Source organism: Theobroma umbraticum, unplaced genomic scaffold, assembly GCF_002168275.2.
Source record: "Theobroma umbraticum cultivar Fairchild unplaced genomic scaffold, ASM216827v3 scaffold_30.0, whole genome shotgun sequence".
Taxonomy (NCBI): domain Eukaryota; kingdom Viridiplantae; phylum Streptophyta; class Magnoliopsida; order Malvales; family Malvaceae; genus Theobroma; species Theobroma umbraticum.
The window spans coordinates 3,509,396-3,535,049 of record NW_018397254.1 but is presented as its reverse complement, the minus strand read 5'-3'; the positions used below and the strand labels follow the sequence as shown (position 1 = coordinate 3,535,049).

General features: G+C 32.4%; 3 protein-coding genes across 4 annotated transcripts; all 3 read left to right on the top strand.

Moving 5' to 3' along the window:
- Nucleotides 1-35: 35 nt before the first annotated feature.
- LOC110409527 (O-fucosyltransferase family protein) lies at nucleotides 36-2,886 on the top strand. 2 transcript variants are annotated; one of them, XM_021418903.2, is made up of 2 exons: nucleotides 36-934; nucleotides 1,673-2,886. In XM_021418903.2, exons 1-2 carry the CDS (start codon nucleotides 475-477, stop codon nucleotides 2,524-2,526), a joined length of 1,314 nt encoding a protein of 437 aa, XP_021274578.1. In that variant the 5' UTR covers nucleotides 36-474; the 3' UTR covers nucleotides 2,527-2,886. The 2 variants fall into 2 exon arrangements, with proteins under 2 accessions (XP_021274578.1, XP_021274571.1); XM_021418896.2 differs by having other exon boundaries at nucleotides 36-941; nucleotides 1,446-2,886.
- A 4,687-nt stretch (nucleotides 2,887-7,573) lies between these two features.
- On the top strand, nucleotides 7,574-14,331 carry ACX1 (acyl-CoA oxidase 1). The gene is made up of 14 exons (XM_021425151.2): nucleotides 7,574-7,984; nucleotides 9,133-9,241; nucleotides 9,328-9,389; nucleotides 9,637-9,846; nucleotides 10,127-10,214; nucleotides 10,288-10,450; nucleotides 10,813-11,011; nucleotides 11,498-11,695; nucleotides 11,916-12,047; nucleotides 12,312-12,432; nucleotides 12,753-12,863; nucleotides 13,184-13,253; nucleotides 13,524-13,707; nucleotides 13,797-14,331. Exons 1-14 carry the CDS (start codon nucleotides 7,847-7,849, stop codon nucleotides 14,004-14,006), a joined length of 1,995 nt encoding a protein of 664 aa, XP_021280826.1. The 5' UTR covers nucleotides 7,574-7,846; the 3' UTR covers nucleotides 14,007-14,331.
- Nucleotides 14,332-15,044: 713 nt separating this feature from the next.
- On the top strand, nucleotides 15,045-15,995 carry LOC110422506 (uncharacterized). Its single transcript, XM_021436456.2, has 2 exons — nucleotides 15,045-15,700; nucleotides 15,785-15,995. Exons 1-2 carry the CDS (start codon nucleotides 15,045-15,047, stop codon nucleotides 15,993-15,995), a joined length of 867 nt encoding a protein of 288 aa, XP_021292131.2.
- The last annotated feature ends 9,659 nt before the right edge of the window (nucleotides 15,996-25,654 follow it).

Sequence of the window (25,654 nt, the reverse complement as noted above, 5' to 3'; positions counted from 1 at the left end):
CGCCCTCCTCTTTCAGTGCCAAGGATGAGCTCCACGCCTCTCCTCCATTCCCTCTGTTTTTCCAAAAGGAGGGCCTTATCTAACGTCTCCCAAGCTCTCGCCTGCAATTCAAGAATCACATCACATTATTGCAATTGCCTTGCATTAATATAAAAAACCAAATGTACGGATACGGATAGGGCTATTATTTCTGCTGGTGTTACTAAGAAGAGGTATCAATAGTCAAAGTCATATTTCTTCAGAAAAGTTGCTGACGGAGGATCTGGTGATGAGCGTATGGCCAAGGGCGGTGCAAGCCCTTAGGGCCCTCGCCATTGCAGCGCATGCGGTTGCCCTGGAACCCAGCTAAGTAGAAGGGCCCATCTAAAAAGCCCAACCCTCTATCCTCTAGAAACAAAAACAAAGCGAGAAAGAGCATCTAAGCGGCAAAGGGCCCTGCAGCAGGCACCTGCACGAAGAGAACCGGAAAACAACATGTTCAATCTCAACAGAACCATTGCCACTCCCAAACTATGGAACAAAAAGAAATCCCTACAGCAGCAACAACCACGTAGATCGCCATTCTTTTTCCTCTCACTATCTCTCCTTTCTGTCCTCGTTTTCTTCTTCCTCACTTACACTTCCATCCCCAAATCCCTCTTCTCAACCTCTTCCAAGACCGTAAACGCAGCCCTCTCCCCCCAATACCCACATTGCAGAACTCAAATTCCAGAGGAGAAATTCATGTGGTATGCGCCTCATAGTGGGTTCAGTAACCAGCTTTCTGAGTTCAAAAATGCAATTCTAATGGCGGGTATTTTGAACCGTACCTTAATCGTCCCTCCCATTCTTGATCACCATGCCGTAGTTCTTGGTAGCTGCCCTAAATTTAGGGTTCAGAGTGCTAAAGAGATCCGGCTTGCTGTTTGGGATCATATCATTGAGCTCATTAGAAGTAAGAGGTAATTGGGGTTGCCCACTTTCTTTGAAGTATATCTATTTCAATTAATTTCGCTACTGAACTGTTGAACTTTTTGTATTTTTGAAATTCTGGGCTTTATTATTTTCCCCTTTTAGATTACTTTTGCTTCAATTGGTTGTGTTCTACTTTGTGGCGACAACATGTGGTCAAATTTGATTGGCGATCCAAAAGATATATTACAAGAGATATTCATGGATGTTGTAATCTTGTTACTATTCTGTTCCTCTCAAGTTCAAGTTCAAAGTAATTATAAAAATCGTAGCTTGGGGCTTTAATTTTCCTTTTATTCCTATGAATTATGACAATGTAAGTCACGAAATTACTTAAGCTTATTTCAAGAAAACAAATTGTAATTATTTTTGTTTTGACAATGCTGCGGCTGATCTCAGATTCAGGAAAGTTCAATCACTAATCAAATTCAGTATTGGTTAACACCTTTTGGACCTAGCTTTTGTTTAAGTTATATTTTTACCTCTCGTTGCAGGTATGTCTCCATGGCTGATATCATTGATATTTCTTCAATACTGTCATCTTCACTTGTTCGAGCCATAGATTTTAGGGTTTTTGTGTCCTTGTGGTGTGGTTTGAACATGGATTTGGTTTGCTCGAATGAATTGAATGCACAGCAGTCTATGACTGATAGCCTAAGGCAATGTGGCTCTCTGCTATCTGGGATTGATAATAATATAGATCGATGTTTGTTTGCTGTAGATGAAGATTGTAGAACAACAGTTTGGACATACCAAAATGATGAAGTTGATGGGGTATTAGATTCGTTTCAACCTGATGAACAACTCAAGAAGAAAAAGAAAATTTCGTATGTTAGAAGACGCAGAAATGTATACAAGACTCTTGGGCCTGGTAGTGAAGCTGAATCAGCAACTGTTCTGGCATTTGGAAGCCTTTTTACAGCCCCATATAAAGGTTCAGAGCTCTATATCGATATCCAAAAAGCACCAGGAGATCTGAAGATAAAATCTTTAAATAAAAAGATTGAATTTCTTCCATTTGTCCCTGAAATTATAAGCTCAGGAAAACAGTTTGCTATGCAGTCCATAAAGGCTCCTTTTCTCTGTGCACAGCTTAGGCTGCTAGATGGGCAGTTTAAGAACCACTGGAAAGCTACTTTTTTGAGTTTAAAACAAAAATTAGATTCATTAAGGCAGGCAGGTTCTCGACCAATTCATATATTTGTGATGACTGATCTCCCTCAAGGTAATTGGACTGGAAGTTACTTGGGTGATTTGGCTAGGGATTCAGCCAATTTTAAGCTGTATTTTCTGAGAGAAGAAGATTTGTTTGTGATGAAAACGGCAAAGAAACTAGCACTTGCAGGACATGGCTTGAGGTTTGAATCTGTTCCTGCAAGTTTGGATGCAATGGCTAAGTTGGAGAAGCATTGCTCTCCTGATATAGTACCTGATGTACTCCTATATATAGAGGAAACAGTTTGCAGTTGTGCTTCACTTGGTTTTGTTCGGACTGCTGGGTCTACAATAGCAGAGACTATTGAGGTTATGAGAAAATATGGGTCATGTTCGATTCCAACTCCAACAGCTTGGTGACGTGTATTCATTTATAATTTACTTGATAGAATTTCAGTGGTTCAGTTCTTGGGAAGCATGCCCCACGTGTGCTCTTGATCTCCAACTATAAAAGCTTAACAAAGAGCTCTCAGTCAGACACAATGACTATTTCTGCAATCGAGTGTTTTCTTCTTTTATTTCTTGATGATCCAACTGATATTCAAGGAGCTTCTGTTTAATGGCACTCAATGTCATGTAAATGGAAGAAGTTGGCTCTCTGCTGCACCAGAGCATTCAAGATTGTTGTTTCTGAAAGGAAAATATTCATCACTTCCAAAAGCAAAATGGTTGTAGTGTTTTCGTGAAAGTAATGAATCATAAATTAGGAGATGGAGTGTACCTAGTGTTATGCATGGTAAAGTTGCTATCTTCCACCTGTATAAGTTTTTGTTTCCATACCTGGGGGACTGCGCTTCTGTGATTTTGCCCATGCTTCTGATTCTTTTGATAAAACCGGGTTGAAGACAACCCATTGCCCATAATCTTGCGCTCCCACCGCAAAAGAAAAAACAAAAAACCATCCATACCATAATCATTGATTACCTCAATGCCACATATGTTTACCAAATTGTAAGTTTCGAGGCGCATCAAGCTGCGAGATTCACAGCTGATTTCGGTGTGAACACTGATGGTGACCAGCTGCAAGAGATGAGACTAGGCACTTGCCATCGGAACTTCTTTTTCCACCGGTTATCACCTTCCTCACTACGTTTACAAAATTAGGAACGCTTTTGTTTTGTGTTAGACACGGCACTGATCCGTAACGTTGTCACCTGGTCAATGTTAATAATCGTTTTCTCAAAAGTCAATGTTGTACGTTTAGTACAGACTTAAGATTTTACTTTGAGCAGGTAAAGATTTAAGAGTGTCAATATTTCGTGAAAGATTTTTTTTCTTGAAATAAGATTCAATTTTTTTATTAATTATTATAATTTAATTTTAAAATTTAAAATTTTTGAAAATTATTTAAAATAATTAATTATTATAATTATAAATAATTTAATAATATTATTATTATTTTCAATGTTTAGATAAACTTTAACAACAAACAAAAATTAATAAATATAACAACAAAAATCTTAATGGAAAGCAATACTTTAAAAAATACTAAGTGTTATCAATAAACAATTTAATGAAAAGCAAATTCTTAAAATTAATCACAAAAATTAAATATAACATCAACAAATAATTAAATGAGGAAATAACTTTCATATAAAAAAACTTAATTGTTCACCATAATATAAGTTATAAAACACAAACAATTTATAGAAAAACAATCAAGCAATTTCTAAATAAATAAATAATAACTAATCTTCGGAGCTTAATCAAATCCTTATTTTGTTGCTTTCAACAAAAAATGATTAAGACGGTAAACCCTAAATTATTATCTCTAAATAGAAATTATTAAATAAAAATTTTAAAATTAAAAATATTAAAAATAAAATAATAATAAATAAACCAAACTTACATGACATGAAAATTGAGTTACTAACTAAAAGTTTTATACATAGAAAATGCTCAAGCCAAAAAGTGTAGGAAAAAAATAACTTTTTTTTTTATTTTGTAAGAAGAAAAAAGAACAACAGGTGATTTGGAAAAGTGACATTTAAGTATAATTTTATTGCAATAAGTTTTATTTTGAGTTATAAGTCTATTAAAAATAGTTATTGACTAATTATTGTGGGGTATCTCATTAAACCAAAAATTATTATAGAGACAAAATTATAAAATTTCAAAAAAAATAAAAGTATGTGAAATTAATTTTAAAATTTGTATAGGGGTGAAATTAAAAAAATTTCAAACAAAATAAAAAGAAGTATAAAAATTTTAAAATTGTTGGGGACAGGGGCCTACTAGCACCTCTTTCCTCCTTTTAGCACGAAGACGTCATAATTAATTAAACATGTTAATGATCTACGTATATATATATGAATATATTTATTAAATGTTAAATTTTTTTTCAAAAATCAATGTTAATAATTCATTTAAAAGTGATTAACATAATTAATTTGTTTAAATTTATATTAAATTAATTATACAAATCAAATAATACGAACTAATACGGTAACCTAATTAAGAAAAGGAGTTATGCCATTCTTGTAGAGTGTTAATATATCATATGCAAAACAACAAAGTCTAGCTGTAGATGTACCATTTTATTTATGAGGCCATAAATAGAGCAATGCTCAAGCTAGTGAATTTGGTATAGTAAATAATGACATAATAATTAAACCAAATAAATTTTGTTACAAATGGGAAAACATTTCTTCTTCATTTCAGAACTTTTTTTTTTGTATTAGTCATTAATCTCAAAGAAATTATATAAATCCATACAGAAAACAGAAAATAATGGGTAAAACATGATAATCCTATTTCAACCAAATTACAATTAAAGAAAATGGAAAAGATATCCTAGAAAAAAAATAAAACAAAAAAAAAGAATTTTGAAACCTTTACTGATATTAGATAACTTACTTATATAATTCATTAAATAAATTAAATAATTTTAGCAATCTAGGCCCATTACCCTTTTCACATAAAATATTGGTAAAGTTGTGGAATAGGAATTCGTACTTCTGACCCACATACGTTCAATCCTTAAATTGGCAGTTGAAGTCGTTGGGCATCCTTAAATTATGAGATTGAATTTTCAATTTTTTTGGGTTACACTATTGAATTTTTAATTTTAAATTTTGAATTTACATTTTACTGACATTTTCCAAGGTTCAAAGTTTCAAAACCAATTCACGTGTTTGAATGACTCTCCGTTTTTTTTTAAATTCAATCAAATTAATTTGATATAATACCTAAAAAATTTTAAATTATTCAAAATAATTTAAATAAATTATTTTTTATTATATTTAATTATTTTTTTATTTTTTATTTCAAATCCAATAAATATTTATAATTGACAATTGATTAACTAATATTAATCATAACATCACTTATTATTTTATATTATATAATTTTAACATATTATAAAAATAATAATATAATATGTTAATATAATAAATAAATATACATTTTTTAAACAAAATTATAAAAAAAAGGAATGAAGTAATTCTTTCCATAAAAAAGAACCAATACAAATAGACCCAAACCAAATTGTTAAATTATTTTTTGATTCTTGGAATAACTGTTATCCGGAAAAGCAGATGAGAAGATATGACGAATGAGCTATTTTGCGGTTGTTTGGACAATTTGGAAATGTCAGAATGATGTCAACGGTAAAGATTGGGATAATACATCGTGCTTGGAGATCTCAAAGATAAGAGTGGCCTTTTGGGCTAATACTAAATGGCCCAACGAGTATTCTTCTGTTCTGACTACTTTTATGTTTCCTAAAGTTGGATGTGATGGTAAAAAGAAAGCAAAAAAGAGAAAAGGTGCTACATGGGAAAAACCAAAGCTAGGGCAACTGAAGTTTAATGTGGATGGAGCGGCTTAAGGATGTCCGGGACCCACTGAAATTGGGGGTATATTGAGGAATGAGAAGGGAGAGGTGTTAATTACCTTCTCTAAAACGATTGGTATTGCCAACTCTATTACTGCAGAAGTTCTCGCTGTGAAGGAGGCTTTCTTGATCTTCTCAGCATCGAGATGGAAAGATAGTCATTCCTTGTTGATTGAAAGTGACGCGTATAATATTGTTAGATGGATTAAAGATCTTGCGAGTGTGCCTTGGAGACTGAGATTTTGAATGAATCAGATTGAAAGGTTAAAGGAGATATGTATAGAATAGGAAATCAAACATTCACTAAGAGAGGTTAACCAAGAAGCCAATTCACTTGCTAAAGCTGCCATCCATCTTCAAAGTGAGATATTAAGAGGGAACTAAATTCCTTTTTTAATCTTGATTGTGGAAGTGAGGTTCAACTATGGCTAACCTTCGGTTTCGGTTTGATGGGGGGTTATAGCTGTTAACGAGCCTTGAGTCTTTTGTCTGTATTTGAGGTTTTTTAGTAATGATCCCTTTCCTACACCTTTTGGATTGGGAGAGATGACAATTAGGATGTAGGGATGTGTAGTTAAGTTCGTAGGTGTCTGAAATTTCCTGAGACCTTTTTATTTTTAAGAGAGAAGAATGTTGTAACTTTTTTTGAGATTACTTCTGTTATTTTGAGTTGGTGATGTATACAGGGGATGTTTTTTTTTTATCTTTTGAAGAGGTTTTTGAAAACATATATCAGATAAAATAGATTGATATATGAACCAAAGCTTTCTGCTTTAATGTTTATGTGTAAGGAAGAAGGGATTCATGTCCCTGCATTATGAATAAACTTGATGCCTTTGCTATTCAAAAAAAAAATAGACCCAAACCACCAGCATGATGAGTTGCATGCCCTCTTTTTCCAAGCAAGCTTATCACACCAACATCCCTTGATAAAAATCAAAAGCCTACCCAACCGGCTGCAATATCCTTAGCCCTGCTTTCAGCACCATGTCGGCGACTTGAAAACAAAAGATCATGTACAACTCTATATACAGAAGTATCAACAATATCCTTAGTCAGTACATGAATATTTTTATTTTTTATGTTGGTGTTATGTGATAAAAAAATTATTATTTTAATTAATTATTAATTATAAAAATTAATTTAATTTAAAATAAAATATATAATAAAAATTAAAATTTATTCAAAATTTATAAATAATTCAATTTTTTTTAAAAGTATCATTTAAATTAATTAATAGTATTATTTATTGTGCTTATAAAATTCATTAGGTAGATTCTGTCTAAAAAAACGCCATAACAAGAAATTCTAGTATTATTTGATTAATTGAAAAATTGACTGAATCCAATTTCAATGTGATAAAATTGAAAGATTATTTTTGGTAAGCATTCATTTTTTCTTTACAAAAAAGGAAAAAATAAAGCAAATAGTGGTCGGTGCACGGTAGGATGCCAACGCGATGGCGCATCCAAATTCTATTTGCACTCTAAAAAACTGTTTGGTCATCTTTTCTTTCATTTAAAACGTTGACATTCACATGTGATACATGAGTTATCTTTTATTTCTTAAGTCGTTATAAAAAAATAGGAAAAAGAAAATATATATAAAACCCAAAAAACAAAAGGGAAAGAAAGAATAGTTGTAATAAAAAAATATTATTTGAGTGGGACAATGCTGCGACGTTAACATTACTTCAACGAGCTTTACCTTGGGGATACTCATATGCAATTCGGCTATTCCAAGGCTCCTAGTTCTTGTTGCTGTTTTTGCTGTGTTTGTTTCCATTTTTTTGCTTAACCAAAGCCAAAATACAAATTCGGAATTTAGATTTGAATCGAGAGAAAAATGGAGGCACTGGATTACCACGCGGAGGAGAGGAGCAAGGCGGAGTTCGATGTGGAAGAGCTGAAGATCGTTTGGGCAGGGTCTCGTCACGCCTATGAAGTCTCTGATCGGATTGCTCGTCTCGTCGCTAGCGATCCGGTGATTTAGTTTTTTTTCTCTTAAAAAATTTGTGTCTTTTTTTTTTCTCTAATTTTTTAGTTACCTAAAATATGGCGGAGAAAAGTATATGAAAGAGAAAATTTTATGTTTAATGAAATCTTGAGCGTTTTGGTTATTGTAACTTAAATTTATGGAATTAATTAAGCTTTTCAAAGCTCTTGTACGGATTTTAAAGTTACTTTTTCACTTTTTCTTGATTGATCCGTTTATTTTTTTTTCTTTTATCTAGATTCTTATTTTTTGTTTGGTTGCCGGGGAATTATAGGAAGGAACTGGAATTCTGATTCAAATTGCAACAGAATTCTAAAAATTAGAAATATCTTATTGTTTCACTCTTCATTTCCAGTTATTCCTTTAATTTCTGAGCTAATTTTCTTTCTATTTGGTTGCTGAGAATATGTGGGAAACGAATGAAGCTAACATTTGGCGTCTTGTTGTTAATTGGTTTGTCAAGATATTGTTAATAATAGTCTTCTATAATTTCTCCGATGATATGGTGCGTTTTTTAGTCTCCTTAGAAATAAATGTGTTTGTTTCTCACGAAACTTCAGGAAGAAAATCGGAGTTTTGTTTGGTGTATTGAAGTCATTATTCTGTTTATGTCTGTTGATTGTGCATTAGCATTTTGAGATGCTGAAATAACAGAAAACATGATGTTGCTAAGCTTTTCAGCTATCAGACAAAGTATAAAAGTTCTATCTGTATCACAATTTTTAGTTCGTTTGCTTCTATTTGCCATTTGAGTCTTAACTCTTGAAAAATGTTGAACTATCGAAAAATTTTAAGTTTTAACTCTAGGGAATAGAAAGATTGGAGATTCAGAAGTTTACCTTCAGTTGTGCTTAGATTTTTAGATTATTGAGGTCTGGTGATTGGTAGTTCCAAGGAATTGGCGTAATTGGAAAAGTGAAATGAAGGAAAAATATGATTAACAGGGTTCTTTTCACCTGGTGGACTGCCTGTGCCAGTGATCTTGTTGTTATGTTATCTTTTAGTTTCTGTACAGATATTCAAGATTCCTAATTTTTCCCTCCTTCTGTGACCTAAAGAATTAGAGTCATTTTTCATTTTGGCATTTTAATTATCATTATTTAATAACTAAGTAATCTTGTTGCAATTTTCTCAAGGTCTTTCGAAAGGATAACAGAACTATGCTAAGTAGGAAGGACTTGTTTAAAGATACTTTGAAAAAGGCTGCTTATGCATGGAAGCGGATAATTGAGCTTCGTCTATCTGGTTTGAATTGAACTGCATTTCTGTTCTTATTCTAAATTGATTTTTCCTTTAGATATGTGATTAGTATTAAAAGCTTTTTATAACAGAAGAAGAGGCCTCTAGATTGAGGTTTTTTGTGGATCAGCCTGCTTTCACAGATCTTCACTGGGTAAGTTCTATTTTTCTTTTCTCGTTTCTAAGCTTCATAAGTACTTTATATGCTACTTGTATGCTAAGCAATATATAAATGTTTGGAAAAAGCAACGTACCTTTGTTAACATCATCATTTAAATCTAGTTTGCCAAATTTAATATAAAAATGATGGTCTCTTTTATACTGATTTCTGGGTTTGAAATACTTTTCAGAAAGGGCGTTGAAGTGTTTTTTTAACCTACTAATGTATATTTTCTTGATAGGGAATGTTTGTACCTGCTATTAAAGGACAAGGTACTGAGGAGCAGCAACAGAGGTGGCTCCCAATGGCATATAAGATGCAAATAATTGGATGCTATGCTCAAACTGAACTTGGTCATGGCTCCAATGTCCAAGGGCTTGAGACCACTGCAACATTTGATCCTCAGACTGATGAATTTGTCATTCATAGTCCCACATTGACTTCAAGCAAAGTGAGTATAATATTTACAAGGCTTTTGACTAATTCTTTTTGTGAGATTGATTAATTGTATGGCATTCTAAGCAATATATCATAAGATGTGCTTCAATTCTGATTCTCAATGCCTTTTGGCTAAGACATTCTAAAGTGAAATCATCCTCCTCTTTTCTGGTTGTCAATGTGTAGTTTTCTTATACTGTACTCTGTATTTTTCGTGACAGCTTTTAATCTTCTGTTGATCTCCTTATATATTCTTGTGTTAACATTTTCTGTTGGGGTTTGTTCGATAATAGTGGTGGCCTGGTGGATTGGGTAAAGCATCCACACATGCTGTGGTTTATGCTCGTCTTATAACAGATGGACAAGACCATGGAGTGCATGGTAAGTGCCCAATGCATAAACTGACTTATTTAGATGGTATTTCAGATATTAATTCGGAATTTCCTTTTTTCAGGTTTTATTGTTCAGCTACGGAGCTTGGATGATCACTTACCTCTTCCAGGCATAACAGTTGGTGATATTGGAATGAAATTTGGAAGTGGGGCATATAACAGCATGGACAATGGTGTTCTGAGATTTGATCATGTGCGCATTCCAAGGGATCAAATGTTGATGCGGTTTGTTCTTAAACCATGCCTCTCTATGTCTTTGTCCCTTTATCTGCTCTTTTTTCTGAATGCTAATATTTCACCTGAAATTTGATGTTTCTTTGGTTGGCCATCTTGTGGAGGGAATTTAATATATCATTTGATGATTCCTGTAATGAGCAGTTGTCTTCGGTGAAGTTACAAAGCTGTGTAAATTTTTCTGCTACTTCACTTAGCCGTAGAGAAGTTTTAGGCTGCTCATCAATCTAAAGTTTATAAAATTTATTTCCTTAATAGAAGAAAACCCACCCAGAAATTATAAGCCAAAAAGTTTCACATATTGTTTAGTTGACCGTTCTGAATTTTCTTTTTTTTTTTCCCAAATGTCTCAGGGTTTCACAGGTCACAAGAGAAGGGAAATATATGCACTCTGATGTTCCTCGTCAGCTGGTTTACGGTACTATGGTCTATGTCCGACAACAAATTGTATTAGATGCTTCTTGTGCTTTATCAAGGGCAGTTTGTATTGCAACAAGGTATAGTGCTGTTCGTAGACAATTTGGTTCACAGAATGGTGGTCCAGAGACTCAGGTATAGGACAATCCCATTATATTTTCATATTATGGAGGAATTCTCAGTTCACAGGAGTATGCTTTGTTGGAATTTACTTGGTCAACTTGGCCTAAATATAATATGGTAACAAATGTATATACACTTTTAATATCAATATATGACCCTGCTACCGTAATTCCAATGGAAGCTACTACATGAAGATAAATAAATTTTCATGATGGTCATGGTACTAACTTGGATCATTGCTAGATGTATGGAATATGTGACATTGCGATGTTCTGATTTGTCGTTTGGATCTTATGCTCATAGACATGTTATTTCAAGTACAGATGCTGTGCAGCTACCTTTTATGATCAGTTATATTGGCTTTTCTTTCCCTTAGAAACTTTCAGATAATTGTGTTGAAGAGACTTTTAATTGCTGCAGCTGAATTTTCAGAATTAATTTTACATATCCCGGAGGCTGATGCATCTAATGCTTTTTAATTTATATATTTTGTTCCAGGTGATTAACTATAAAACTCAGCAAAGTAGACTCTTCCCTTTGCTTGCTTCTGCCTATGCTTTCAGATTTGTTGGTGAGTGGCTGAAATGGCTATACACTGATGTGACCCAAAGATTGCAAGCCAATGATTTCTCCACGTTATCTGAGGCTCATGCATGTACTGCAGGGTTAAAGTCTCTTACTACTACTGCAACCGCGGTATGTCATTGTTACTAATCTTCACCCCTCTTCCTTCTCCTAAATATATTGATTATTTTTCCACTCTGTCAAAGATTTCTGTAGCTAATATATTTTGGTTGGCCAGTTATTTTGTATTATGTTGCCTCTATCAGCATTTTGATGGCATAAATGGTCTCTCTTAACTATGAAAAATTTTGGCATCCATCTCCAAATAGCATAACACCTTAGTTATTTGCAGGATGCTATTGAAGAATGCCGAAAATTATGTGGTGGCCATGGTTACCTTTCTAGCAGTGGGCTTCCTGAGTTGTTTGCAGTTTATGTCCCTGCCTGTACTTATGAAGGAGACAATATTGTGCTGCTTTTACAGGTATGTCAAATCTGAAATATTATCACTTGTATTTTCAACACCTTTCATAATTTTCATTTTGTTCTTTTAGATGGTAAGGGATGAATTTGTTAATGTTCTAATAGAGACTTAATCTGAGTGTACAGTAGTATGGGTTGCTATCTGTTCTGAAAATCTTTGACTTCAATATCTTATTAGCTAGTGCTTCTGGTGTTTCTTGGTGTTAACAATTAATGATGATGAGGTGCCATGCCTTTTGACAATTAAGAGGAAACATTTTTGTAGGTTGCAAGGTTTCTAATGAAGACCGTTGCCCAGTTGGGTTCTGAAAAGAAGCCTGTTGGAACTACAGCTTATATGGGACGAGCAGAATACCTCATGCAATGCCATTGTGGTGTTCAAAGGGGTAACTGTTTTACATTTTCCTTCTCTTGAGCTTGTTTACAACTTATATTTGCTATTTTAAATTTTCATCTCTTTTGAAGATTAAAATTGTCATTTTTACAAGCATTAATTAGGATTTGCCCAATGTCTATGAGTAGGTTGGCTGGTCCATTGATTTCTAAAAAATTTTGAGCTTATTTCAACTCTTATCTACAAATATAGCCAACTCTTTAGATTGTTGTACATGGTGCTGATCATACATTAGTTCATACTCGTTCATTAATTAATATCGATTTGGGTTAATCACAATATAATAACTTCATTCCTTCTGTTGGCTTGCAGCTGAGGATTGGCTAAAGCCTAGTGTAATAGTGGAGGCATTTGAAGCGAGGGCTGCTAGGATGTCTGTTGCCTGTGCTAAAAGCCTTAGCAAATTTTCAAATCCAGAAGAGGGTATGTCCTCTGTACCTTGATTAAGGACTAAGCATTGTCTTTTTTCAGTTTTTTTTTCTTGACATGATACTCAACAGGTTAACTATTGCAAGGTCCACTAGTAGATGCGCATGCTTTCAATTCTTACCATAAAATTTGGCCTACACTGAGTCATATAATTTTAAAATTTTGGATTAGTTTTTTAAACAACATTATTTTGTTATTATAGTAAACAAAAAGGTCCAATGCTATAAGGCAAATGTTATGAAGTATGCTCTCCGTTGAAGATGTTGAAGTCCATAAGTTTGATGCGCTTCCACATTCTCTTTGTTTATCTTCAGGTTTTGCTGAACTCTCAGCTGATTTGGTTGAGGCTGCAGTTGCTCATTGTCAGTTAATTGTAGTTTCCAAGTAAGCTTCTCCAGTCTTATCCACTCAGACTGTTGTGGACACAATATTAATAATTAATGAGGTTTCTTTTTGTGGTGCTCTGCATAATGTCATATGAAATGATTGGTTTTTTGGATGGAAGGAGCCAAACTCTAATACCTCATAAAATTTTCAATTTCTTGGCAATTTTAAGGAGTTGGCTGAAGAAGTTGAACACTGATACATGGGATCTACTTATTCTGCGCTGCTGCTTCTGTTTGCTTAAAGTTTTCTAAGAAACTTCTTTTTCAGGTTCATTGAGAAATTGCAACAAGACATATCAGGAAAGGGAGTGAAAAGACAGTTGGAAATCCTCTGTAATGTATATGGCTTGTCTATTTTACACAAACATCTTGGTGATTTCATCTCCACTGGCTGCATTACTCCCAAGCAAGGTGCACTAGCAAATGAACAGCTCAGATTGTTGTACTCCCAGGTTTGTTTCCATAATTCAATTTAGTTAATGTGGTGCTCAGCTTGAAAGGCTGCTATAATCCACTAGTTCTGATCTCATTTAATCTTTAGGTCCGCCCAAATGCTATTGCCCTTGTTGATGCGTTCAATTACACTGACCACTACCTTAGCTCGGTTCTTGGACGCTACGATGGAAATGTATATGCAAAACTCTACGAGGAGGCATGGAAGGATCCTTTGAATGATACTGTTGTGCCAGATGGTTACCATGAGTACATTCGGCCAATATTGAAGCAACAGCTTCGTACCGCAAGACTCTAAAGAAAACAAATCCCACCAAGCTGTTGGTTCAACATCCTGAACTGTATATTAGGTTATGAATGAATAAAGTGCCAACCTATTCAACCTGAAAGAGGAAGGTGAGTTTTAGTGGTCTATAGACATCTATTTACATCTCTTAGATTATGGCTGATCAGTGGTTATTTATGGACATAAAATCTTTTCTTCATATGTACTTGGAACAAAGGATATATTTTGCTCTTATCAAGTAATTTCCCTAATCCCTCATTACGTATTTATGTACTCTATATGTATTCAAACGCAGCTTGCCTAATCCTCAAATTTGTAAGTTTGGTAATTTTTCTTATGGTTCAGTCTCGTTTTTCTGATGCAAACTTAAAAGGTGTAAACAAAGGGCGGTACACTCGTTTTTCGAATGGCTGGCTCGAAGTTTGAATTGAATTATAGAACTAATTCTCTTTATAATGAATATCAACAAGTCGGAAAATGTATTTTGCACGTGAATTAGTGAATACGTCCTCGCCTAATATTCTATCAATTATCCCAACACCTGCAACAAAATACAAAAAAACGGAACATAAAAAAGTACCATTTTTCACTTGACTCGACCAGCCAGCGGCATCTTGATAACATCGTATGCCAAAGGATGCTAATGGCAACTTTGTACAAGGAGTGCTTAATTAGTGAGTGATTGCAATTTCTACTTAAAAGAGTTAATTACTAACTCAAGTTGATATTGCAAGAATCATCTGCTTTCATAATCGCCATAAATTACATGTGCCAAATTTTAATGATTTGAGTGGCAAAAATGGCAGTTCAGAGACCAACGATACTTAACAACATCAGATTTCCATTTCAGCAATAAATAGCTAAATGCATTTCTTAATTTCCCAAGGAGTCGCACTTTCCCCAGTTCCTAAGCGTCAGAAATTTACATCTATAAGCCCCTTCATCTCCTCCTATTTAACAACACTTGATCAAACTCCAAGATCCCACCCCAAGAAATCTCTTTCATCTTCAGCAGCATTTCCTATTTTTCCCTGTTCCAATAGTGAGAACATGCCTGGAATAGGTACTCTTGTAGACCTCTTGCTGTTCTACACTCTGGAAAGAGTCCTTTTCAATAGAATGGTGGGATCAATGGGCAAAAGCTCCCAACAAGTTAAGAGAGCAATGGCTCTCTGGCTCATGCTCGAAGAAATAGGGTACCACGAGTTGATTCGATTGATCCATTCCTACGATGACAAGACCATCGAAGCTCTCTTCAACGAGTCATTGCGATGCGTGGAGTTCATACAACCAAATGCTGCACCGCCGACTGAATCACATGAGACTCCTGTTTTTCTAGGCCTTTTTGATGAGCCAGTGAATTTCAGGTTCTTTTACTACAATCGCGAGTTTATGTACAAGCGTTACGTGCACATCATGGAGATTGTTTGTGACAAAATATTTGGTGAGAATGCTGCCATTGAAGTTGACGAGTCTGGTCTGAAGCCAGTGCCTCTTGGAGAGGGATCTACTTCATCACAGGCTTCCACTGAATCTAACCAGCTGCTACTGAATCAAGGTAGTGAGGCACCCAAGCTGTCAAATTTGAATCCTGGTGCTAATGAGTTTAATCCGGTACAAACCCCGGAAGAGACAAGAACAATGTTTCTGACATTCTCCAAAGGGTACCCTTTAAGCCGGGAAGAAATTATTTACTTCTTTACCTCGTATGTCAAACTATTTGGATTTCTATCTTTTATCTTCTATATCTACTTAGTTTTGTAATGTAGCATTATGATTTGCTTTTGCAGGAAATGGGGAGAAGTGGTGCAAGATGTTTTCATCGAACATACTCATCCAGGGCAAGACCCTCAGTTCGGACGTATTGTTTTCACTACTTCATTGGTGATACCATGGATTTTGAATGGGCAAGCAAAAGCAAAATTCTTTGTCAACCGAAAGCATTTGTGGGTTCGTGTTTACGTGCCTCGTTATGGAGGAAGGAGAAAGTTAATCAAATAGTACAACAATTCAAAGAAGTATTACTCCTTCTAGTCTATGAAAAAAGATTTGAACTTGAAATTAAACTGGTTTCATGTTCCTTACCACTAAGTCACTACTCTTGAATTCTTGTGATCGAACTTGAAAGTAGTACTTCTTTTAATTAATTTCTAAAAGGAGATTTGAAGTTGAATCTTACTTGTGTGGTTATCAATTAGATTACATTTCAATCATATCATGAAAATTGAATGTAATATCAATGTTTCTTTATATTCTTATAAATTGAACATTTTTTTGTCATAATATAGTTTTCTTTAATTATGATTATTATATTCGTTAATTTAGTTATATTGTACTTTTATTTTGCAAATTTTAGTTTTTGTTTTGGGTTAAGTTTTGACACAATGTATCTTGATGGTAGATTGACTAGATGAATATGTGTTTTTGGTATCTTGTCACATGGACAGAATAAGATAGAAATCTCAAAACTCTTTTAATTTTTAAACTTTTGCTAGTTTAATAGTTTTTGAATATTATATATATATTTAGCATGATTAATCAGGTAAACAAATTCCAGCAATGATATGAGTGCGAAAAAGTTGTGCTTCATCCTTCTTTGGCAATAGATTAACTTACAATTAGGGTTTCTTTTCTGTGGCTCCAACTCGCAAAACAATTTCTCTTGTTTGTCTTTCCAAACTTAATTATCTTCTACTAATTACAATTGCTTTCACACCATGACATGAACTGTCATAAAGATAAAATGGAAAGAATTTCCCTATTGTTCTTGGTTTAACACATTTAATTGAAAACATATAGATAGTTTTAGTTGCTTTATCTTACTCGGATCAAACCTGTCATTCGAGTTTTTTTGGCATCAAACTAATTAACTTGATTGCTTTAGATATTGTTTCCAGATAAGAATGACACATACTGCATATGCTTGCCTAATGTGCATTACATTTCTGCAAAGCCTTTGGGTATAAATCTCCCTGAAATTCATCAATCTCACCATGTTTTCACTTGCAGCAATGTTCGTAATGTATTGTTTCCCGAGGCCCATGGGCCTATCTTTGCTGTTTCGTCAAGCAAAAAAATAGCCATGCCGTTATAACATATATCAGATCAGTGACTTACCAGATAATCTGCAGACCATGTTCATCACTTTTTGATCCTTGGGAGGATATCTAGCGGCCTTTTCACCCCGTGGTCTTTCCGTGTTGACTAGGTGGGTCGTTGCAGTTATCAGGAGCTGCCCCGGTGGATGTCGTGATGCGCACAAGGCAGCCCTTATTTTTAAAGCCCAAAAGGAGGAGCAGGCAAACAAGAAGCCGCCCTTGGTGGACTATGTCTTTTGGAGAAAACATGAGGCAATCCTTCCCTTGGTGCATAGGGCCTCCTGGTCGACATTTTCATCATCATTTATCAGCATACTGCCAATATGAAGGAACAGGGGCACTCTATAGATCTAACGTAGAAGGCTTTTTCTTCTTTTTTTTTTTTTTAAATTATGAGAATGGTAATATAATTTACCATGGGTCTAGACTCTCAACGTCAAAATAGCTTCCTGTACGCATCACCAACAAAACTTCATAATTCGATGAATCTTTAGTTTACATTTAATTACCTTTCGTATCTGTTGTTGGGATGCAAAGGGGAACGTAGAATGTCCATTTCAAAGATCACATGCATGAAGTTCCCATTTGTAAGTGAGCAGAGCGAAGAAACTAGCTGGCAAAGCATATCCAGATGTAGCTAGACACACTAAATAAGAATGCAGATTCCATTTTGCTTATACCAAGCAATAAATAAAAAATTTAACCGACTCATCATTGTAGTCAAATTAAACTTACTTTTCAACAAATAAAAAAAAATAAAAGTAGTCAAATTAAGTCTGGCTGTGCTCCACCTTCGTATACAGTAGTTAAGTTTTACAGTAGAAGGCGGAAAATCATGGCAAAAATAAGCTTGTGCTGCATGCTGCATGAACTTGATGCTCAAACAGGTGATTTAGAGAATAAAGATTGGGGGTAAGAAAAAGGCTGTTGTGTTTCATCTAGAGGGACCTTGCTGTATGTGAACTTAGCTAACTCCTTTTACAGTTGTCTGGATCTATTGTAAACTACTTTATTTATAATACAAATACAATGTTTCAATTTTCTGTCAAACAAAATTAAAGGTAAACAATTGTTTCAACTATAACTAAATACTAGTATATAGTTATAGATCTCTTGTAGAATGATGATAAAACGATTTGGGGCTTATGATCACAGGCACATTCTTCAAGCATGTCTGTTGCTAGTTTCTCCGAATGCAGCAATACAGATCATTCTTGCTGCCACAAGGCTTTGTTCCTGTATATCAAACACTTATCGCAGCAAACCACAACCCTGAAAGATTTAGAGATGGCTAAAGCATTTACATACAACCTGGATTGGTGCATGCTTGACAAAAATAATGCAACCCAACCCCAACCCACAAAAGGCTAGAAATTGGACGAGGATGGATTCAAAACTTTCGCTAGTATCAGCTTATTGTCCCAGATCCGACCAGAAAACCATCCCAACTTTAAGAAAGACCCCAAAATTCAATGCACTTGGCCATGCTGATACGTATTGTTGCTCTTAAATTCGGTTATCATATAGACAAACAGCACGTATCTGGTAGGATTTGCAGAGCCGAAACTGCTCCCTCATACAATTAGGTTGGTGTCTGAGGTTAGTCCTGTTGGAAGGGACCAAGGGACCAAGTCGCAAATTTCTGAATCTCAGATGTTAAGCACGTTCTTGTGGTTCAGAGGTTGGAGGTAATCTTGTCCCTTCTCGATACGAGGCACTAGGGAGCAGGAAACAAGAAGAGTACGTAGAATTATTTGCAACGCATTTTTCTCTGGACAGAGACCATTCAAAGTCGTCCGCTGGTCGGTACATTAACTTGGTTCACCCATGGGGCTGGCTGGTGACAAGAAAAGTTGTATATTATTGATCATAAAGTTACAAAAAAGGAAAGGTAGAAAGGAAGAAATAGATTGCTTGCAATTTTTTCATGATGTCGACAATTATCCAAGGCATTGAACGCATGCACGGCGAGTTGGAGGATAAAAGAAAGCTAGAAAAAGTTGAATGGAATCTATATTAGTATCAGTTCCTATAAGTCATTGTCACAGGCTAACTCAACCTGGTCGAATTAGTTCTCTTCTTGTAACTCTAGTTGGAGCAACTAGACATGCAGCCCCACAAATCAACCAATATCTAAATCCTAGTCTAGCCAAATCGAGCATCTTCAGTCAATGTGGTTAATTTTTTACTATATTCTCAAAAAAATTAAAAAAAAAAAAACTTCAACTGTCAAAACTTGATATAATTTAAAAAATTTTAAATTTAAATTTGAATTAGACAAAGAGAATTACGTATGTAATTATATATATCAACTTTACAGCCAACTTTTGAGAAAAAGGAAGACTCGTTTTGTTTCATTTGCAAATTTATTTATCATTCAACTTTTGAGAAAAAGAAAAATAAAAATATTGATCTATTATCCATGGGCGAAATAGGTTTTTGTGGAATTCTAGAGTCCACAAACAGTTTATGTGGATAAAGCATGAGCACTTCCATATATATCTATCTTGCTTTTTTCAATATTTTACTTACTTAGGCATTAGAAAGAAATTTAAATTGATTTTATACTCTTAATCTATTAATTAGAACCCTAGACTTGTATTTAACTTTCACATTCCAGTTTTGGGAATGTGAATTAACAACAATAACATGTTGTTAGATCCACTAGAACTCACATGTACTAAGCTTCTTTATTACAGCCTGGACCGACATTTTTTCCAGCATGTCTAATCATGTTTTAAACATTAAATTAGGTTAATTAAAGACAGTGGAAGGGAGCAGGTTGGACGATTTCATTACTTCAATCCTCCATTCCAGATCCAGCAGACCAAAGATTTGGACGTTATCAAAAAGGACAATAAAAATTAATAATAAGCTGCTCTCCACACCCTAATAAATTTTTAAAAAATTATTAATTTTACACACCTTCCGTTTTACTTTCTTCTAGCTACCTAACTAAGGGTTAATTTTTTGCCCAAAAAGATTTACTGCAACAAATTTGATTTAGGATTGTACATTTTTAAAATATACTATTAAAAATATTTTTAATAATATATTTCTATATTTTTTACAACATTTTTGTATTAAGGAATGGAGTTAGTTAACTTTTGTTGAAGGTCAAAAAAAAAATAAAGGTTAAAAATTTTAAGAGATCATTAAGACAAAAAATATATATGTAATATATACAGGATTTTAAAAACTTTAGAAGCCACAATCCCATGGATACACAAGGCTTTGTTTAGAGATTATATATATTCGTGTTTTTTTTTTATTATTAAATGTAAAAAAATAAAATTTAAAATTTAAATAGTTACATTTTTAAGATTTTATTACATAAAAATATATCAATTAAAAAATGTAATTAAAATCCAAATTTATTGTAGTGAAAAGAACTAAGAGCTCATTTTTTTCTTCTTCTTCTTCTATGGCTGCATATGTACTTATCTGCCCATCAAACCGAACTATTTATACAGTTGAAGGAATGAAGGCAATATTAGTGATCCAAATTTGTTACAGAACTTTACCTTACACTTGCTGTCCTAATCATGAATAAATCCTTGAACGTTGACAAATCGTTGTATAATAAGAAAAAAGAAAAATGGACTTCGCAAGTTCATGCAATTGAGTATCATTTTGTGCGACGCCTACTAAGTAGGTTTTGAATATCTTTAAGAGAGCCCATTTATCCAAGGCGGCCTATGCTATTAAAATTAATATATAGGGTTTAAGGTTGTTTAAGGTTTCAAACCCTATAAAAATTAGGTTGGCTTTGTTGTTTTTTTTTTATATATATAATTGAAGGATTGTGATTTTAATTATATTTTTGAAGTAAGAGGATTATAAATCAATTAATGAGTTAAATGTTCAGATGTAAGTTAACTTTGTTGATTGGTATTAGTCATGTTTCATGTTTTATTTGAGTTGGTCCAAAGGGTGTGTCAAGCTGTTACTGTTTGGACCAAAAAAACCCCAAACATAAAGAAATTGAATAATCAAATATTTATTAATGTAAGGCAATGGTCCCTAACTAGATAGGGGCATATCCAGTTTTGTGGTGAGGATTTCTATTAGATTGATAAGAGTAAAATTGTTAGCCTTCAGATTAATTCCGATTTTTTTTTATCTGATTAATGACAGCTCTTTGGTTTTTTGGGTATTTAAGAATTTGAAATGGAAAAAAAAATTACAAGTCTTTTCAAGTATTCCTATTGAACATGTAAGTATATAATTGGAATTCTTTTTTCAAAGGAAGAATGTGTTTCAGTGTTTCCACAAATTAACGTGAATAATACCAAAAATGTGCTGCACGAGCCATGCGATATTCTATTAGTATTGAATATACAAAAAAAAAAAAAGGGTAACAGCCGTGGAAATTGAAGCTTGTGGTCTGCAGAAAAGCTTCTGCAAATCTGATATTGCGCAATAACAATGAATAAATATATAGTAATAATGTAAAAGAATTTTATAAATACATCAAGTGATGCTTTTATGAATTTTTTGTAGTTCATTGTCGCATATTAAAGGTGAATTTTATTGTTAAGATTTATATAAAATTATAAATCAATTATTATTAATAATTTAAATTTAAATTTTTCAATGTCATGTAAATTAAATTTGAAAATTTGTTAAATCAAAAGGTGTTTAGAAATTTATTGTTACAAATCTTATTTTTATAGTCATTGTTTCTTTACTTCTTTAATTCAAATCATTTATATTTTCTTACATGAGAATTTTTCACCTATCTTCATTTCAAAAAAAAAATTCACCTATCTACTCATATAATTACTAACATTTATGTTGAAAAAAAATCAAAATTTACAAGAAAATGTGATCACTATTCTACATCTGCAACTGTCCAAATTAATGTCCTTGATCCTTACTGCTGATTTGGTTTTTGTTCAATAGGTGCCACCATTGCAACTTTCAATTTCCAATTAAGAATTTTTAATTTTTATATTTTATCCTTCATGTGTTTTTCATGCAGACGATGCATTTATATATATATATATATATATTGACAAAATCTATCAAAGAGAAGGAAAAATTCCTCGAAGTTGATTGCTTTTCTCAAGGTATAATGCTTTAACAATTTCATCGAATTATTTTAAAAAATTAAATAAGTGTTTTTAATTTAATAAAATTTTTATATTTTTATTTTGAATTAAATAAATTTTTATAATTAACGATTGATTAATTATAATTAATCAAAATATTATTTATTATTTTATACTCAAACGATATTGATGTGGTTTTAATTTAGAAAAATAAAATATCATGTGACATGTTATCATTGCACATCAAAATTGTATACCAACATCTATTATAACATGTCAATATATTAAATAATTTAAAGATTTATTTAAATTTTGTTATACATTTAAAAAAAATTTAGACAAAATCTCACAAAGAGAGAGAATAGTTCCTTGAAATTGGATTTTTTTTATTAATCAATAAAAAAAATCGTTTTGGCCTTTTTATAAACACAAGCGAAGCCAAAATTGAAAGGGTTTCTTTAAATATAGTAATTCCCAAGAAATTGAAAGGGTTTCTTTAAATATCGTTACTCTTAGTATCTTATACCCCTTTTAACGTTAATTACAAAGGTTTTTTTTTTTTTTGGCTTTTGAGATAGAAGATAAAATAAGATTTGTTTTCTTATTGTAAACTAATGTTGTTGACGAAAACATATTCCGTCAAATGTCTATCAAATAATGGAAAATAATGGAAAAATAATATATATATATATATATATATAGAGAGAGAGAGAGAGAGAGAGAGAGAGAGAGAGAATATTCAATCCAAGAATTCCGGTAAATGTCTATCAAATAATGGAAAAATAATTGTACCTCTTCCTTTATTGGAACTCCAAGTTCGATTTATAAATTGTACTATATTAACTCAAAAAGAAAAAAAATCTTCACCACTTTCTTTTTCACATATATATAATTCACTTGGATTTCTTATGCATATAAATCATATGTTTATATTGATATACTGTTAATATATAATATTTATATATTATTACTTAATCACAAAATATCACATTATAAATATGTAAAGATAAAAATTTTAAAAATTTTGAAATATATAATTATAAAATTTTTTTAAAAAAATTAAATTTATTTTATTAATAAAATGATAATATTTGATTCATTGATAGTGTATAGATATTTTATATTGACAATATATTAAATATAAACCCTTTAACATAAATTTTTAAAATTTTGTTAACAAACTCACAATTATCATAGTAATAGGTACAAGAAATTTGTATTATATTTTTTGAGGGAGTTGGTGGTTTATTATATATAAGATAAATAAATGAATTAAATAATAAAAGCAAAGGGGTGTTTCGATTTTGGGAAATATTTATTGGGGTGGCAAGAGTTAGAAAGAACAGACGTCGACTCTTCGATCCATCCAGCAGGGAGAACCATGACTTCATTTAAACAAACACTTAACATTAATAAATTAATGGCCAGATAAAAAGTATAATACTCTCCCTAGTCTTCTTTCTTTATTTCCCAATCGGGATTATTATATTGCTTTATCAAATCACCGTCAAATTAAATTATTGATATGATATTTATTAAATACATTGTCCCACTTCTCAAGAAAGTCATGAAATTCCTGTGAAATAAATTGGAACAACTATGGAAACTGACAAGAACAATTAGACACAGGGCCACCCTCCGGAACTTGGGATTTATAGGGTTTTAAATTTTAATTTTAAATTTCTTATTATTTGATTTTTGTAATTTTTTTAATTAGTTAAAAATTTACCTTTTCTTTCCCTATAAATCACATTCCAACTTTAACTTTTTTGAACTTTGTTTTGTAATTTCGTTCTAATAAACGTCACAATTAAATGGTGCTGTACTTACAATGAGAAAAATAATTTAAAATGTATATAATTATTAGGTTTAATGATTAATATATGTATTTTTATGATAAAAATTAAATTAAAATTTCTTCATTCTTAATAAAAAACAAATGAAATTATTTAAAATTGTGTCCGCCAAAGTATAGAATGAGGGGAGTAAAAGTTCTTCTAATTGTACACTATAGGGGAAATCAATTAAATTATGAAGGGATAGTATGACGGGAGCATTTGTTGCATCATTGAAGATATAAACCTAATCATGTCTATCTAGACTTGTTTCTATATTTTTTTTGTTACCCAATCATGAATATGAATATTAAATTCAATTATTTTAATTGACCTTGTACTCAAAATTAAAAAAAAAAAAACCTTTATTATTTGGAGCTGCTAAACTCGAACAGAACATCATTCACTGTAATTACAGTTGTTCTTATATTGACATATTTCCGAAGATATTATATATATATATATATATTCGTCTTCTAGAACACATAAATGTCCAACAAGTATCGTTAATTTTCTCCACCAACTAAAACAAAGTCATGCACATTTATTTAATAAAATGTTTTTCATCACCAATTAAATCATGCAGAGATTAGTTAGACAAGATCTCTTGTCATGATGATATTGGGTGTAAACTGTAAACAGCTCTTGTCTTTATCCTAGACATGTTCTGTATAATAAGCCAAACACGGCTATGGTTTGTCTTAATCCATCTACTGAATGTCCCTTGATATTTCTTATTATTATTTAAAGATAATCAAAACATTCTTCACCCAATTAAAAAAAATTTCGTCCTTCACACTTATTACCATTGATTGGACTCTGATGGGTTATTTTGTTTTATTGGCTTGATTTTGACTCCCTAGACGTCTAGTTTGATGAACAGAGGAAAGGGCGGGGGAATTCCAAAATGTACAAGTTAACCACGCGTAAAAAAAAACATATAAGCGCATATTCCAATCCGTAAATTGGTCGTACACCACTTTTGCAACCCTATGCATGCATCCCATAAGAAATTATGAGCTCGTTGAAAGAAAAGAAAAAGGTCAGAAGTTGAAACAAAATAGAACTTGTACACGGAAAAATGATTTATAATTCTCTTCTGGACGCTTGATTTGCTTGTGATCTACCTACTATAAGAAGAAGGTAAAAGTGAAAACAGCAATGGAAATATTTACCTAATCGCGGACAAAAGTTTCAGGCAGGGGAGAAGTTTAGGGGTGGTGGGTGGTCACGGCGGCTAATCAAAATTAGATTCAGAAATTTTTTTGTTGTGTTATAATTAAAACAATAATAATTAAAAAATTATTTTTTTAATTTAAAATTTATTAAAAGAGTATTTAGAATAAATTCAACACAACTTTATTTAAAAGATTATTGAATATTATTGTTACTAGAATGATATTGTTATTACCAAAGATCTAGTTTTGAGAGATAATTTTTATATTTTAAAATATTTTTTATGATTTATTTATTTAAAAATTTATTAAAAATTAGTACTTATTTTTTATTAATATAAACTGAAATATTAAAATTAAATAAACTATAACTTTATATAACAAATTATCAAAATTTAATAACTAACAATTTGAGAAATTTCTATTCATTGATTAAAATTAAGTATAAACATCCACAAACCGTTAAATAGAAAAATCAAATAATATAGTTACAAAATT

Coding starts and splice junctions, on each gene's coding strand:
- LOC110409527 (XM_021418896.2), top strand. CDS start 475: ATGTTCAATCTCAACAGAACCATTGCCACTCCCAAACTATGGAACAAA. Junction 942..1,445: donor GAGCTCATTAGAAGTAAGAG/GTAATTGGGGTT, acceptor CTCTCGTTGCAG/GTATGTCTCCATGGCTGATA.
- ACX1 (XM_021425151.2), top strand. CDS start 7,847: ATGGAGGCACTGGATTACCACGCGGAGGAGAGGAGCAAGGCGGAGTTC. Junction 7,985..9,132: donor GTCTCGTCGCTAGCGATCCG/GTGATTTAGTTT, acceptor AATTTTCTCAAG/GTCTTTCGAAAGGATAACAG. Junction 12,433..12,752: donor CCATTGTGGTGTTCAAAGGG/GTAACTGTTTTA, acceptor GTTGGCTTGCAG/CTGAGGATTGGCTAAAGCCT.
- LOC110422506 (XM_021436456.2), top strand. CDS start 15,045: ATGCCTGGAATAGGTACTCTTGTAGACCTCTTGCTGTTCTACACTCTG. Junction 15,701..15,784: donor ATTATTTACTTCTTTACCTC/GTATGTCAAACT, acceptor TTGCTTTTGCAG/GAAATGGGGAGAAGTGGTGC.